This window comes from Lytechinus pictus, chromosome 3 (assembly GCF_037042905.1).
Source record: "Lytechinus pictus isolate F3 Inbred chromosome 3, Lp3.0, whole genome shotgun sequence".
Taxonomy (NCBI): Eukaryota; Metazoa; Echinodermata; class Echinoidea; order Temnopleuroida; family Toxopneustidae; genus Lytechinus; species Lytechinus pictus.
The window spans coordinates 24,483,322-24,496,310 of NC_087247.1; the positions used below are offsets into that span (position 1 = coordinate 24,483,322).

Here is a 12,989-nt window from a genome sequence, read left to right on the forward strand (position 1 = left end):
AAAGCACTTGTCTTCACCTCAGTGTTTGTACTAGGCCTACTATTTTTCGTTTTTTTAACTAGATAGTACATTTCATTGCCCTTTCCATTGCCCTTTTTCCCCCTTAAACCACTGGACAACCGCCCCTAATAATAATGATAATAATCTTAACACAGGTTTTTGCTCGCAGAAGAATAACCAAGTTAGTAAAATAGAATTTTAATTCTATTTTAGTAACTTAAAAGAGCAAGTGAGAGTGCATATTCTTAATCAGAATAATGATCTATTCAGTAATTTGTTTTGTTTTGTTCAGGGAAGCGAAACTCAAACCGTTCCCGGCCTCATAATGACCGAAGGTTAATTGTAATCTCTGTCGAATTTATGGTTGTGACGTATGTCCATTATAGGTCGTTTCTCATATTAATAGGATCGCATCGCTGGAAACAGTCAGTCTCTATTTGCACGTAGATCTTGAATACCATACTTATCACTTCCATCGATTCTCTGTTGCGATCAAATCCTGTAATTTTCTTCAAATTTATCAGGAATCTTTTTCAACTTAGTGATATCATCAAGAATGAAAATGACGGCTCCGAAAATAGTGATCCTGGTCGCCTTTTTTGTCGTACTGCTCAGTGGTATGTACTAGTATTTATATTTACGGTATATATTGTATATACATCACTTTGTGTGAGTTTTATGTTGGAAATGAAATAGAAAATAAGTGTGGGAATGGGGTAGGGAGAAAAAGAAGGAGACAGTGCGAAAAACAAAGTGTTTTAATAATTCTTTTTTTTCGGGAACAGGATTGGAATATGTCTAATTAATGTAACTAGTTGTTGCTTATTCTACTCCATTTTCCGATTTTCATTATCACCATCGTCATCATTATCATAATCATCATCATCATCGTCATCGTCGTCACCTTTATTGTTACCATCATTGTTTGTTGTACATTTTAAAAATTATATATTTCCCTATTTGAATTATATATTTGTTTTAAAATATTTAATTACATACTTTTTTCTAATTTCTTTAATCAAATTGTGGGAATATGCTCATATACACTTCCACTCAGTACAAATGCACTTTTGAAGTAAGATACAATAGGCTCTTTATGCAAAGCTTTCTTTTATAATTATTATATCAATATTTATATACATGTATTATCATGATGTGAACATCTGTCACTGCAATATCTTACAGACTTTGAACTCTTGTTATAATAAATAATTGTAAAGATGACTCTGGTTGTGAGGGTGTGTGTGTGTTTGTGGAGGAGGATGAGTGGATGGATGAGTGTATGTGTATATTATCATAAAGGGGACACAAACTGAACGCACAATGCTGGTCTCGGAGATACGGGCTTGTTATTACATTCGGTTTTCATTTCTGCTTAATATCTTAATCCTCAACATAGGACATTATGTTTATCTAGCATGCAGAGTGGCATATTATCATGGTGAATCACGTGAAGCATTTCACGTATTTGAATTGAGTCAAGATAGGTCCTGATCGTTACAAGGTTGCCGAATATGTAAATGCATAGGTAAATGAGGAAATGCAAAAATAATAAATAGATAATACGATAAGAACTTATCGGGGAACTTATATTTTCATTAAGTGATAACAGATGAATTATTATATAACAAATAAATAAATGTTATTCAATTGATTTTCACGACTTCGAGCACATAATACATTTGCAGGTATATACAGTGTCGTCATGTCTCAATGCTCGTTTGTGTTTGAATTTATTTATTTTGTTTTCATTGGTTTTGTTTCATTTTGAATGCACAATGCCCACTCAACAAACATCTTCCGGTGAATTATCGGAAGCAAACGACTGTTTAGTACAACAATTATTGCGTCATTAAACCATGAACCTGTCTTCCGTTTACATTGGTACTCATGGCAAAGTAAACAAAGTTAGAGGACATGTTTACCGGCCAAGTTGCCATTGGTTATTTAGTATAGATGCAGGTTATCTTTTGCTAGTATTACATAGCGTGCATATGAATGACTTTAATTTATTCGTTGAAATCCGGATCGCATGTGGAGGTATCATAATAATGCTTTAATTTCGACAATCCAAGTTTATTCGGATGTGGTGGCGGGTTGCATGAAGACGGGGGTGGGGTGGCTTCATAGTCATATTTGGTTCCGACTTTTGGGAGTACCCTATTGGCGGACATTGTTTATACAACTATAATGTATAACACACATCAATATTCTTCGTCGAAAAATCTTAAGGAATTACTATTTTATCAAGTTCCGGCTTATTCAGTGTCAAACGTCATGCAAAACGTAAAGCCTTTGAACTTTGAGCAACCAGGGTTTGGGGAATTTAAAACGTGTACGTCCCCCAAAAAGGATAAAAAAATATGCGTGTTTCACAAGAAACTAAACTACAACTAGCACCCAAACACCAAGGAACAATGAAGGATCATTGGTGTCGTTTAGGACGTGTCTATTCTTGGGCGTTTCATAAAGCTGTTCGTAAGTTAAGAGAGACTTTAGGAACACGTTGATCCTTCCTTCTGTAAGTGATATTCACCAATTGTTGATTATTTAGCGCGTAAGAAAGGTTCATCAGTCGTTCTTAAAGTCGCTCTTAACTTACGAACAGCTTTCTGAAACACCCACCCGGGCTATCACACTTTTGAAATCCTGACTTTTTACCTTCATCTTATTAGCAAAGTTGGATTATTTATCTATTAGTGATTAAATACTTATGATTTTTACTAGGAAAAACGTGTACCCTCTGCCGAATATTATTAACAATTATGTTGACATAAGGCGAAAAAAGCAATATGTTGGGCTTGGACAGTCAGCAAAGCACCCCACGGAGATCCACCTTTACAACCTGATTAGTAAACATCGTGTTCATGATTAGTGGCCTCCATTAATTGCTCTTCGAACAACGACCAAACGGGGGTTGATTTCTTTCACGAAGAGGAAAGGTGGAAGGGGGGGTTAAATTTACAGCCAGGATTACAATAATATAAATTGTAGATGGAGGGGTCCCGGGAGGGATCTATGACTTCATTCACTCTCCACATAGTAATTTATGTGTGTGTGGGGGGGGGGGGTAGTGTGGGTGCGCGTGGAATGGATGTGTGTGTGTGTGAGAGAGAGAGAGGGGGGGGGATAGAGCATAACGAACGAAAGAAAATTCTTTAAAGTGAAATTTAGCATTTCGGCATACTTCCATAAATTGATATGTTATAACTACCCCCCACACACACATGAGTAACTGAAATTTCCATCTGTTTATGTTTTATTATGTTTAGGATTTGTATTGTATAATAATTATGCTTGTATTTTGTTTTGTTTTATGTTATACAGGGTCCCCAAGTACAACAGTATTTGACTACTGATGTGGCTACCCTGTTTAATAATACGTAATAAATAAATTAATTTAAATAAAATTATTGATAGCATATATTTTTTTAGTTTTCAAAATCATTGGAGTGGGATCGAGGCATGTATATAGGCCAATTCCATTGAATGTTTGCTGGGTGGCGAATAAAGCGGAAGTATTTTCTTCTTTTTTTTTTTTAGCTGGGATGGATGGACAGTGATGGAGGGAGAAACAGAATGTTGTTATAGATATTTTCATTCGCAGGCGAATCCGAAAACTAGATGTTAATAATAAGTATTTTTACTTGTTAAGGAATGGAAGGGTTAAGGAAGGGTGGCGAATAAAGCGGAAATATTTTCTTTGTTTTTTTTAGCTGGGATGGATGGACAGTGATGGAGGGAAAAACAGAATGTTGTTATAGATATTTTCATTCGCAGGCGAATCCGAAAACTAGATGTTAATAATAAGTATTTTTACTTGTTAAGGAATGGGAGAGGGGTCCTCTTCACCTGCATCATATGATGCTCACATTTATATCATTAATCTGTATTAATACTTCAGAATAAGCGATAAACATAATTAGTCACATTTCACGGGCCATAGTACGTATACAGCGTCCAAAGCTCCAAGCGATAACATTTTTCGAATTCGAATAGTAAAAGTTTGCATTTTAGATTAGGCCTAATTGATGTGATGAATATTATTAGATTTGGACATATACTGTTCCGGGATCGACACCCCTATCTCACACAAGCACAACCTCCAGGGACACATCTAATAACCATCCTAATAAGATATCAGCTCCACATGCTGGACGATGAACATCTTATTATCGAAGGTGTTACATTGAATATAACGACTCAGTGCGTTTGGCAGCAGCATCTTTATTCAGTTTCTGACACCGCGTTCCCAGTCCTGTCGTGGTATCCGGTACGACTGGCGTTTTGTAGCGGCTGGTCGAGCAAAAGGTTTGACCTGTCCAAATGATTTATTTAACAATCACCACGATTGCTACGACTGACCTCAAGATCTAACCCGTTAACTACGATTACTCTACGATTTAGACCGCAGTTTCAATCGTGGCGCGAATCGCGATAATGGGAACTAGATATTACCGATTAAAACAAAAATCTATTCTTTTTATCTTCTTTTCTGTTCTCCTCTAGCATGCTCTGAGGGCAGGCGCAAGATGCGCCCCAACAAGGACAAGAATGCTTCTCCCGGACGGAGATGCCCAGGGAATCAAGAGTGGACAAACTGCGGTTACTGTCAGAACCTGGTGTGTGGGATCAAAATGCCCGCCTGCCCGAGGAGATGCTTCATGGATTGCCGATGTCCCCGTGGTCAGCGACTTCTTTCTGAAGACAGCGACATGTGTGTGGAAGAATCCAGGTGCCCAAGCCCAATTGACGCCAACATTACTGAATAGATGCTCTATGACCATACAATAGATCAATGGTCTTCGGGGTTGATCTTATACAGATGTCAACACCGGAAATGATGAAATAATAGTTGTAGTCACCAGTAACTGACTTGCCACTGAAAAAAGGCTGACAGTCTTCTCTGGCGTTATATGCTGGACCAACATAGATCAGGGTTATAATAATTACTATTGACACTCTCTAGACATTCTGTTAATAGCGTTTCTTATCTTTTTAATGAATCTTGTAATAAGGAGTAACAGGTAACATAGCGACCCTCTTCTTGTGGGCCCATTTTAAATAATGGCCATCTTGCCAAGGACACGTACACCAACGAATCCATATTGGATTGGATCAGTATTACCATCGCATTATTAAAAGAATGGAAGGTATTATATTAGCTTACTGTTATTTTGTTCTAAGGTATAACATTACAATTTTGAATGTGGAACAAAGCCAAGTTGACTCAAACACGTATAATCTGTGTTCAAAATGACTAACATATACGGAGGAAATTTACGACATGAGGGAGAAAAGGAACAATCTTCCGAAAGGATCAAACAATAATTTCAGGAATCATTAAAACGCGTTGGCAAAGTTGACTTTCTGGAGCCATCAAAGTGACGTTATTTAGTTTATTCTCTTTTGTTTCCGTTATTAATATCACCCTGAAATAAATTAGCCACTTCCCGCTCTGCGTGAATGCAGCAATTTGTGTGTGTTATTTATGTATTGTGTATGCGGATGTGAAAATTTGACTTCGTTTGCACAAACTTTAGAAATTGAGTTTTAATAAATACTGAACAATTTGTATTATACTGGACTATAATTATTGGAATAATAAAAATCTTTGAATAATTTAACCGTCATCCTATTTGACATTAATTGATTTTTTTGTTGGATTTTGTTATTGTGGCCTTACTGATATGTTTTTTTTTTCCAAAATGCTTTATTTTGATTATTATACTATTATTATACTATATTACACTATAGAATTCATTTATAATGTTTCAAATAAATTTGTGGTCAGGACTATTTCAAATTTGATCATTTTAATATTTGTCATGTGCTTTGGATTTCGTTCTAAGGCAAAGAGGTTCGTTAATGGTCTTACAAATTAACGAATGTAATTTTTATTCTAAATTTTGGGCGATTAAATTCAGGAATTGCGCTTTCAATTTCATCAACAATGACCGATAAGATTGTTTGAGCAACCAATTTCATTTTTGAGAGTTCAATTTCGTTTGTGTTGCATGGCATCTGTAGGCATATCTAATATGTAAATCTATAAACATATTTATAATAAAATTAGAATTGTTATGCATTGTGGCTAAGTAGATATTTGTTTAGCCCAAATTTGAATTTCCAGTTTCCTTAGTTTTCATCATAAAATCATTTTTTTGCATTTTTTGCAAATGGTTTTGGGTTTCGTTTACAAAGGTGTTAAAGACAATTCTACAGCATATCCATCCTTTTTCACCCGACAATGCTGACTGTGTGGGCATTTTCATTAATGTTTACTTTTTTTTTTCAACTTTATTACAAGTCCCAAGAGCGGATCTAGGAATTTCCAGGAGGGGAGGGGGCATTCTCTACAGGAAAAATTTGACAACTTAAAAAAAAATCTTCTCTACAAAATCGAGGTCAATTTTTGAAGGAAAATTTTACAAGCAAAAAAAAAGGTCCCCAAATGCCTATGCATGACACATTCCGGATTTTTTTGTGCTTCTTAAAAGTGGATCCGCCACTGACATGTCCCTTCGTTTTATAATATTTTCAACTTCATTCAATTTCATGGGAGATCCTCTGTATGTCAAGCATGACGGATTTGGAAGGAGTGGCTCCATACCATCAACCGGTGCCTTTATGATACTTTTATTCCAGAAAAAAAGCATTATTATTCTAGTACATTTTATTACATTATTTCAAAATATTACTAACAGGAAAAGCATGCCTATACATGAAATAGAATCGCCGAATAATCAACGTATTTTAAATGAGTTGTTGCTTAACATCTTAAATCAAATGCACTGATTCAAAAAAATGCTTGCATAATAATACGAGAATTCGTTTGACTAAACAGCTGAAACGCCATGCAGCATCTGATTTTGAATGCATATTTCTTAATTTCCATGCACCTACTTAACATATAAATAACACATTTGAAAAGATGTTGCAAATATTATGAAATCACATGTAGAAAATTAATTTGAATGTCCATTCCTCAAATTGCATGCTCTATAAAAATTCATTTGATTCACTTGAAGAATGTTTTGCAGAGATAATGAACCCACGTGCGGAAAATGGTTATGCTGCAGCTTGCGGATTCATTAAATTGCATGCTGTTTATGTGACTTGTTTGATAATTATTTTGCGCAGAAAATATATTCAAGTGACAAATAATGAAACACAGTGACAAATGAGCGGTGCGATCATGGCTATCGCGAAATTAAATGTCATAACATTAAATTAAAGGATTTAAATGTGACATTGAGCGGAAACTCTATAACGTCAAATACTTATCTGATAGATAGTTTTAGATCATCAGAAATCTCTAATTTTTTTCCGCCCGCATATTATTGTTATTATCATTATTATTAGTAGTAGTAGTAGTATAGTAGTAGTAGTAGTAGTAGTATCATCATCATTGTTATTATTATTTTCATTGACATCATCATCTTCGTCATGGTTATTATCATTACCATCATTTCATCCTTGTAAACTTGTTCTGTTTATAACAAGAAAAAAAATACAATTAGGTTCCCCATTGTTATTGTTCTTTACCCTACCTGCAAACTTCTTCCCCAATCAATAGCTTTTGGATGGTAACTAAGAACAAAATCTGAATTATGATCTTTCTTATATCTGATAATAAATTCGAACTTTTGAAAAGAATTAATATTAATGTTTCATCAATAATGGCGGCTAAACAATAACTAGGCTCACCATACCCTCGGACATCTACTAGCGTTTCCTTTGTTCGTGATTACGGTACCTTTTCGTTCAAAGAATATAGGAATATTTAAGTTGTGCATTATCAGAGGCGAGTAATTCAAGCTCACTCATTCGGGTCAAGTGCCGTGTGCTTTTTCAAAATATGATTTACTATCTAACATGTCTAAAGTAATTGTTATATATATATTTGTTTAGTCTTGTCCCATAAATATCATCATAAATCAATATTGATGGACACAAGTCATATTCAATCTTGTTGTTGATATGCTGGTACCATACATGGATATTAATAAACAACCAATATGCATGTATGTCTATACTATATCTGGTCTAGAATTAGGTTAGAGGCACGGATGATGGTTCTTCTTGTAACATCGATCGTAAACTAAGATCTTGCATAAAAATACTAAATCATTTGTTTCTAGCTGTGATCTATCTAAACAACAAAGTCAAAACCAACCCTTTTCTGATTTGAGGTTGTATACTTTACACTTTTTATTTTATTTTTTCTTCTACATAAAACCAAAGATAAATATTAAATTTATCTGACGAGCAACGGCTAGATCGTCACCCTGAGATGGGTGATGAGTTTCCAGTTCAGATACTTGTTGGATGTAAAACCTGATGATATAATTATGCTTTATTCTCGGGTATTTAGCTCACCGGTGATGAAAATAAGCTGGAAATTTGACGGAAATGGGGAGGATATCTATAAAAAAGTTGCGAGGGAAAGAGTAAAGATTTTGACGTTTTCAAATATAAAATCTATATTGTGTGAAAGACGGCGGCAGTGATCCTGGGGGCGGACAGGCGAGGGGGGGGGGGGGGGACACAGTACCCCCAAGTTTTGAAGCTCTAAAATGTGTCCCTTTTTAGGCAAGAAAAAAAAATCCCTAATAAACTTGTTGCAGTGCACCTTTTATCTTAGAAGGACCCGTTTATGTGTCAACGGGAGCCCCTTTGTCTGGTTATAAGTGTCCATTCTCGTATTTGAAAAGTTGCTCTTCTTAAAACTGCTCTCTTAATGCTCGATCAGCCCCGTTTTCCTTATTCAGTGTTCAGTTCCCTTCTGCAACTCTGCAAGTATGCTTTTCAAAATTTGTTGACTCATTATTTCATTTTTTCATAGTGAAATTCTTCTTCTGCAGTGCGCCCCTTATACCTATGACCAAGTTACCCACTGTTTTGTCAATGAATATGCCATTATTCACTTTTAATAAAATACCCCTTTTCTTCACTATTCAGAATTTTAGGTTGTTAATGTAATGTAATTGCAATTAGCGTTCTTTCCTTTCCACAGGGCTGGGAAATGGCAGGGGGACGGTGGGAACTGGTTACACTTCGTAATTCCAAAGGTTTGTAATTCCGAAGGTTCGTATAATACCGAAACACGTAAATTGGCTATACCTCGATGTTCGTTAATCCGAACATTTGTGGCGTTATTCCGAAGGTTCGTTAATTCGAAAACGAAATAAGGTTCGTTATTCCGAATGTTCTTTACTCCGAAAACAAAATAAGATTCGTTATTCCGAAGGTTCGTTAGTCCGAAAATTAAATAACGGACCTTCGGAATTACGAATGTTATACCCGTGCGGGAACTTGCTTAAAAAATGTCACATAGGAGAAAAACAAAATTTTTGTCCAAAATGAAATGTGCCCTTTGTGAAGTAACATTTTTTTTAATCTGAGCATTTTCATCATGAAGTTGATACTCTATTTTGTTATGCCAATATAATGTACATAGTTTTTACGCATAAAGTACAACGAAGATAAGTGAATTTTATACCTAAATTTGCATTTTGGCCTCTCATCTTACAGTAAACTCGGGAAGGCAAAATGGCCCCTCTCACTCTGTTTCAGTGATAACATGTATTATTTTTGTGTGTTTTTTTTTCAAGCCATAAAAAGTATCTTTCGCGAGGAAATTTTCCGAAGATCGGTTCGACAAACAAAATCAATTTAGTGGAAGATGTTCTATCATCTTTAACACATTACAATTAGCGCCAGAATAGACCACAATGCAAGTTGTACGACTTAAACTATCATTATTTTTCCCCCAAAAATATATAGCCTACATGCTTCATTGATAATCAGAAATCCCTTTCGTAAAAGTTTTAATCAACATGATAAACAAACAGCTTCTTAGGCCGTGTTTATGCTTCCACTTTTCAGGCCAGAATCAGCGTTTCCATACGTGATTAGTCCAAAACACGGTTGCGTCCATGCTTACTTTCATTCAAACGCTGTTTCAAAACGCCGATCGTAAACTCACAAAAAGGTGCGTTTGTAAACGTCGTTTGACCAGAATCAGGCTTTCTGGGGAAGTATAAACAGGTACCATGATCGTAAACGCGTTTAAATGACGTCATTTGGTACATGCTTCCGGTGAGATGAAAATCCGCGGGCAAATACAGTCGCATTGCTCCATGGTCGCATGTTACCTCCACGGAATTACCTCTCATCTCCCTTGATTTGCATGTGTAGTACTATTACTAGTATTACTCTTCCAATTTGTCATCACGATGAATGTTGAGGGATTTACACACAAAAAACCCTGGAACAAGAGTTATAATGAGGAGACATTGCCAGATGCCCCAGTAGCATAAACAAATAGATATTTTATTATTTTGTATACTTAATATTCTTATTTTTTTATCTTTATTATCCTCACCATGGTGGAAATTCTATGGCTATATCAAGAAGCTCCATGCAATGACTAAAATATCGGAAATTGTTCGATGTTTATATAACTGTCGACGTACCTTCCCCATAACAACACTCGGAAGAAAAAAAATTCGAATAAGGGCGCGCCCAATTTGACCTCGCTTTCCTGCTCAATGAAAATTACGATGCGAAGCCAGCTGGAGATCGTGATTTCGCCTCTGAAAAGTTCAGCATAAACAGCATTCCCAGAAACACGTTTACGATCGGCGATTTGAATCGACGTTTGAAAACGCTGATTCTGTCCTCGCAATGGAAGCATAAACACACCCTAAATCCTGGAAAAAAAAACGATAGTGAAAATATGTATTTATAGGCCCTACCTAATTCCCCTTTGACAGTGTCTTTTTTTTGGCTTGCCCTCCCCCAGCCCCCAACGGAAACACGTTCTACAGTCACTGATCCCACATTCTGTTAGTTACAAGAAAATTAACAGACCCACTTTCAACTGCGCTCCTCCTCCCCTGGTGATAGTCTTTGACAAAATATTCAGAAAACAATACACCCTTTTAAGGTTTTATATTTCACCCCCTCTGCATGTTTGTTTATTCATTCATTTTTTTAAAATATTGTGTTACTGTTGATCGTGGAACTTTTGAGGGAATCAAGACCCTAGCCCCCATCTAGTGCAACACCCCCCCCCCAAAAAAAAAGGGTCTCGATGAATCTATAGCAAGATTAAATGGCATTTTATGACTATCATTTTTGAAATGGAAATTGGAAGAAGCGAAAATAATTTGTTTTTCGGCAAACCTCATATTACTTGTTTGAAACAAAAAACGCCGTTGTGAAATCTAACACAAGTCCCTCATAGGCTGGAGAACACCAGAATAGTTATGAAAAAACACTGGTTTTGGATTTGTGCTATCACATCAGATATAAGAGTACAACACCAGTTGGTGTTAAAGGGGTACTCCGGACTGAAAATATATATCTAAATAAATAAAGTACAATTCACCCTGCAAAATACTGAAATTTTCATTAAATTTGACAAATATCAAAGTTATAACAAAGAATTAAAAAAAATATCAAGATTTTGTTCAAACAGACATATGCACGCAGTTATAAATATTCATTAGGTGGGCTGATGATGTCACACCCCACTTTCCTTTTTCTTATTTATTACATGAAATCATAGTTATTTCATTTTTCATATAATGTGCAGATGTGTGGATGATGATATCAGTTAAGTTGCAGCAATGAATCTTGTGCATTAAATCAGTATTAGTTCTTGGAGGACAAAATTTGAATAACATAATTTCATGTAAAATACAAAAGAACAAGTGGAGATCAGTTTACTCATTCCATGCATAGAACTATTTCACCGAAATAATGCAAATCTTTAACGTCATAACTTTTTTATTCCTTATCCTGTTTTGATCAAAATAATTTTCAGTGTTCTGTTTGTCTGATTTTTGTTTATCTGTTCAAATCATACTATTTTCAGCCTCATAGTAGAGTACCCGTTTAATACATTATCGATATAAGTTATAGTGTTGTTTCAACACTTCTCTGGTGTTTTCCGACTAGGTTGGTGTTAAATCAACACCAGCGTTTTTAGCAATAATGGATCCCAGAGTTGAAGGGGTTGACGTAGAACGTTGATCATCATCATCATCATCATCATCGAGCTATACTAGGCGAATATCACTCTTTTCTGACACTGAGTGACGATATATATATAGAGAGCAAAAAAAAATCCTATATTAACAAACGTATTATGCGTAATCGTAAAAATGGAAAAAAAAAAACCTAATGAATAGGCCTACATGCTTAAATGCAAGGGCGTTATATAGCCTTGTTTGAGCATGGGGAGGTGGAACTAAAGTGATATTGGGGGCGGCACATCTTGGGCAGGTGGAACTCAAGTTTGGAAAATCAGCTGTTGAAAGCAGAAGAAGGCATACTGGAAGAAGTGGTACAAATTTAGTTTTGCTTGCCAGTCTCGGAACTCCTCTGCCTCAGTGGGAGCTAGGGAACTGCACGTGCATCCCCAGCCTACGCCCTTGTAGAGATGAGGGAGAACGAGAAGAGGCAGAGAGAGCGGCCGGAGTGGAAAGGGGGAGGGAGACCCCCGGGGAGACCTAGAAGAGGAGGGGGGGGGGAGATACGAAAACTGCAAATTAATACAACATTAAATGTTATAAGGAATAAGAAGAGGGGGTTCAAACGCAAACTGTAAATACAGGATTAAATGTTATAAAAAAGGGAAGCGAAAAAGGGAAAGAAAAAGAAAAGAGGAAAAAGGAAAGAGAGGAAAAAGGAGGGAAGGAGAAAAAGAAGAAAGAGTTTAAGAGAAAGGGGAAAACAAAAACTGGACTGCAGACTGTCAGAAAAAAATGATAAATTGTCGGGCACACGGGGCTGCTCCAACTGATTCGGTTTTTTAGTTCCACCATCTTTGTCGGTAAATGTCAATTAAACTGTACAATTTTATCGGTAAATTGTGATTTTTACGCAATGCGACTTTTAAAGCTCTCTATACCGATAGCGAGGACGAACAGGGCTAACCAAGGACAGGACAAAGATAGAGAGCAACTTTTAGGTGA

At 36.0% G+C, this 12,989-nt stretch overlaps 1 protein-coding gene across 1 annotated transcript; it reads left to right on the plus strand.

Annotated features, from left to right (window-relative positions):
* The first annotated feature begins 322 nt into the window (after window positions 1-322).
* On the plus strand, window positions 323-5,633 carry LOC129256443 (uncharacterized). Its single transcript, XM_054894645.2, has 2 exons — window positions 323-617; window positions 4,510-5,633. Exons 1-2 carry the CDS (start codon window positions 557-559, stop codon window positions 4,770-4,772), a joined length of 324 nt encoding a protein of 107 aa, XP_054750620.1. The 5' UTR covers window positions 323-556; the 3' UTR covers window positions 4,773-5,633.
* Window positions 5,634-12,989: the final 7,356 nt, after the last annotated feature.

Coding starts and splice junctions, on each gene's coding strand:
- LOC129256443 (XM_054894645.2), top strand. CDS start 557: ATGAAAATGACGGCTCCGAAAATAGTGATCCTGGTCGCCTTTTTTGTC. Junction 618..4,509: donor TTTTGTCGTACTGCTCAGTG/GTATGTACTAGT, acceptor GTTCTCCTCTAG/CATGCTCTGAGGGCAGGCGC.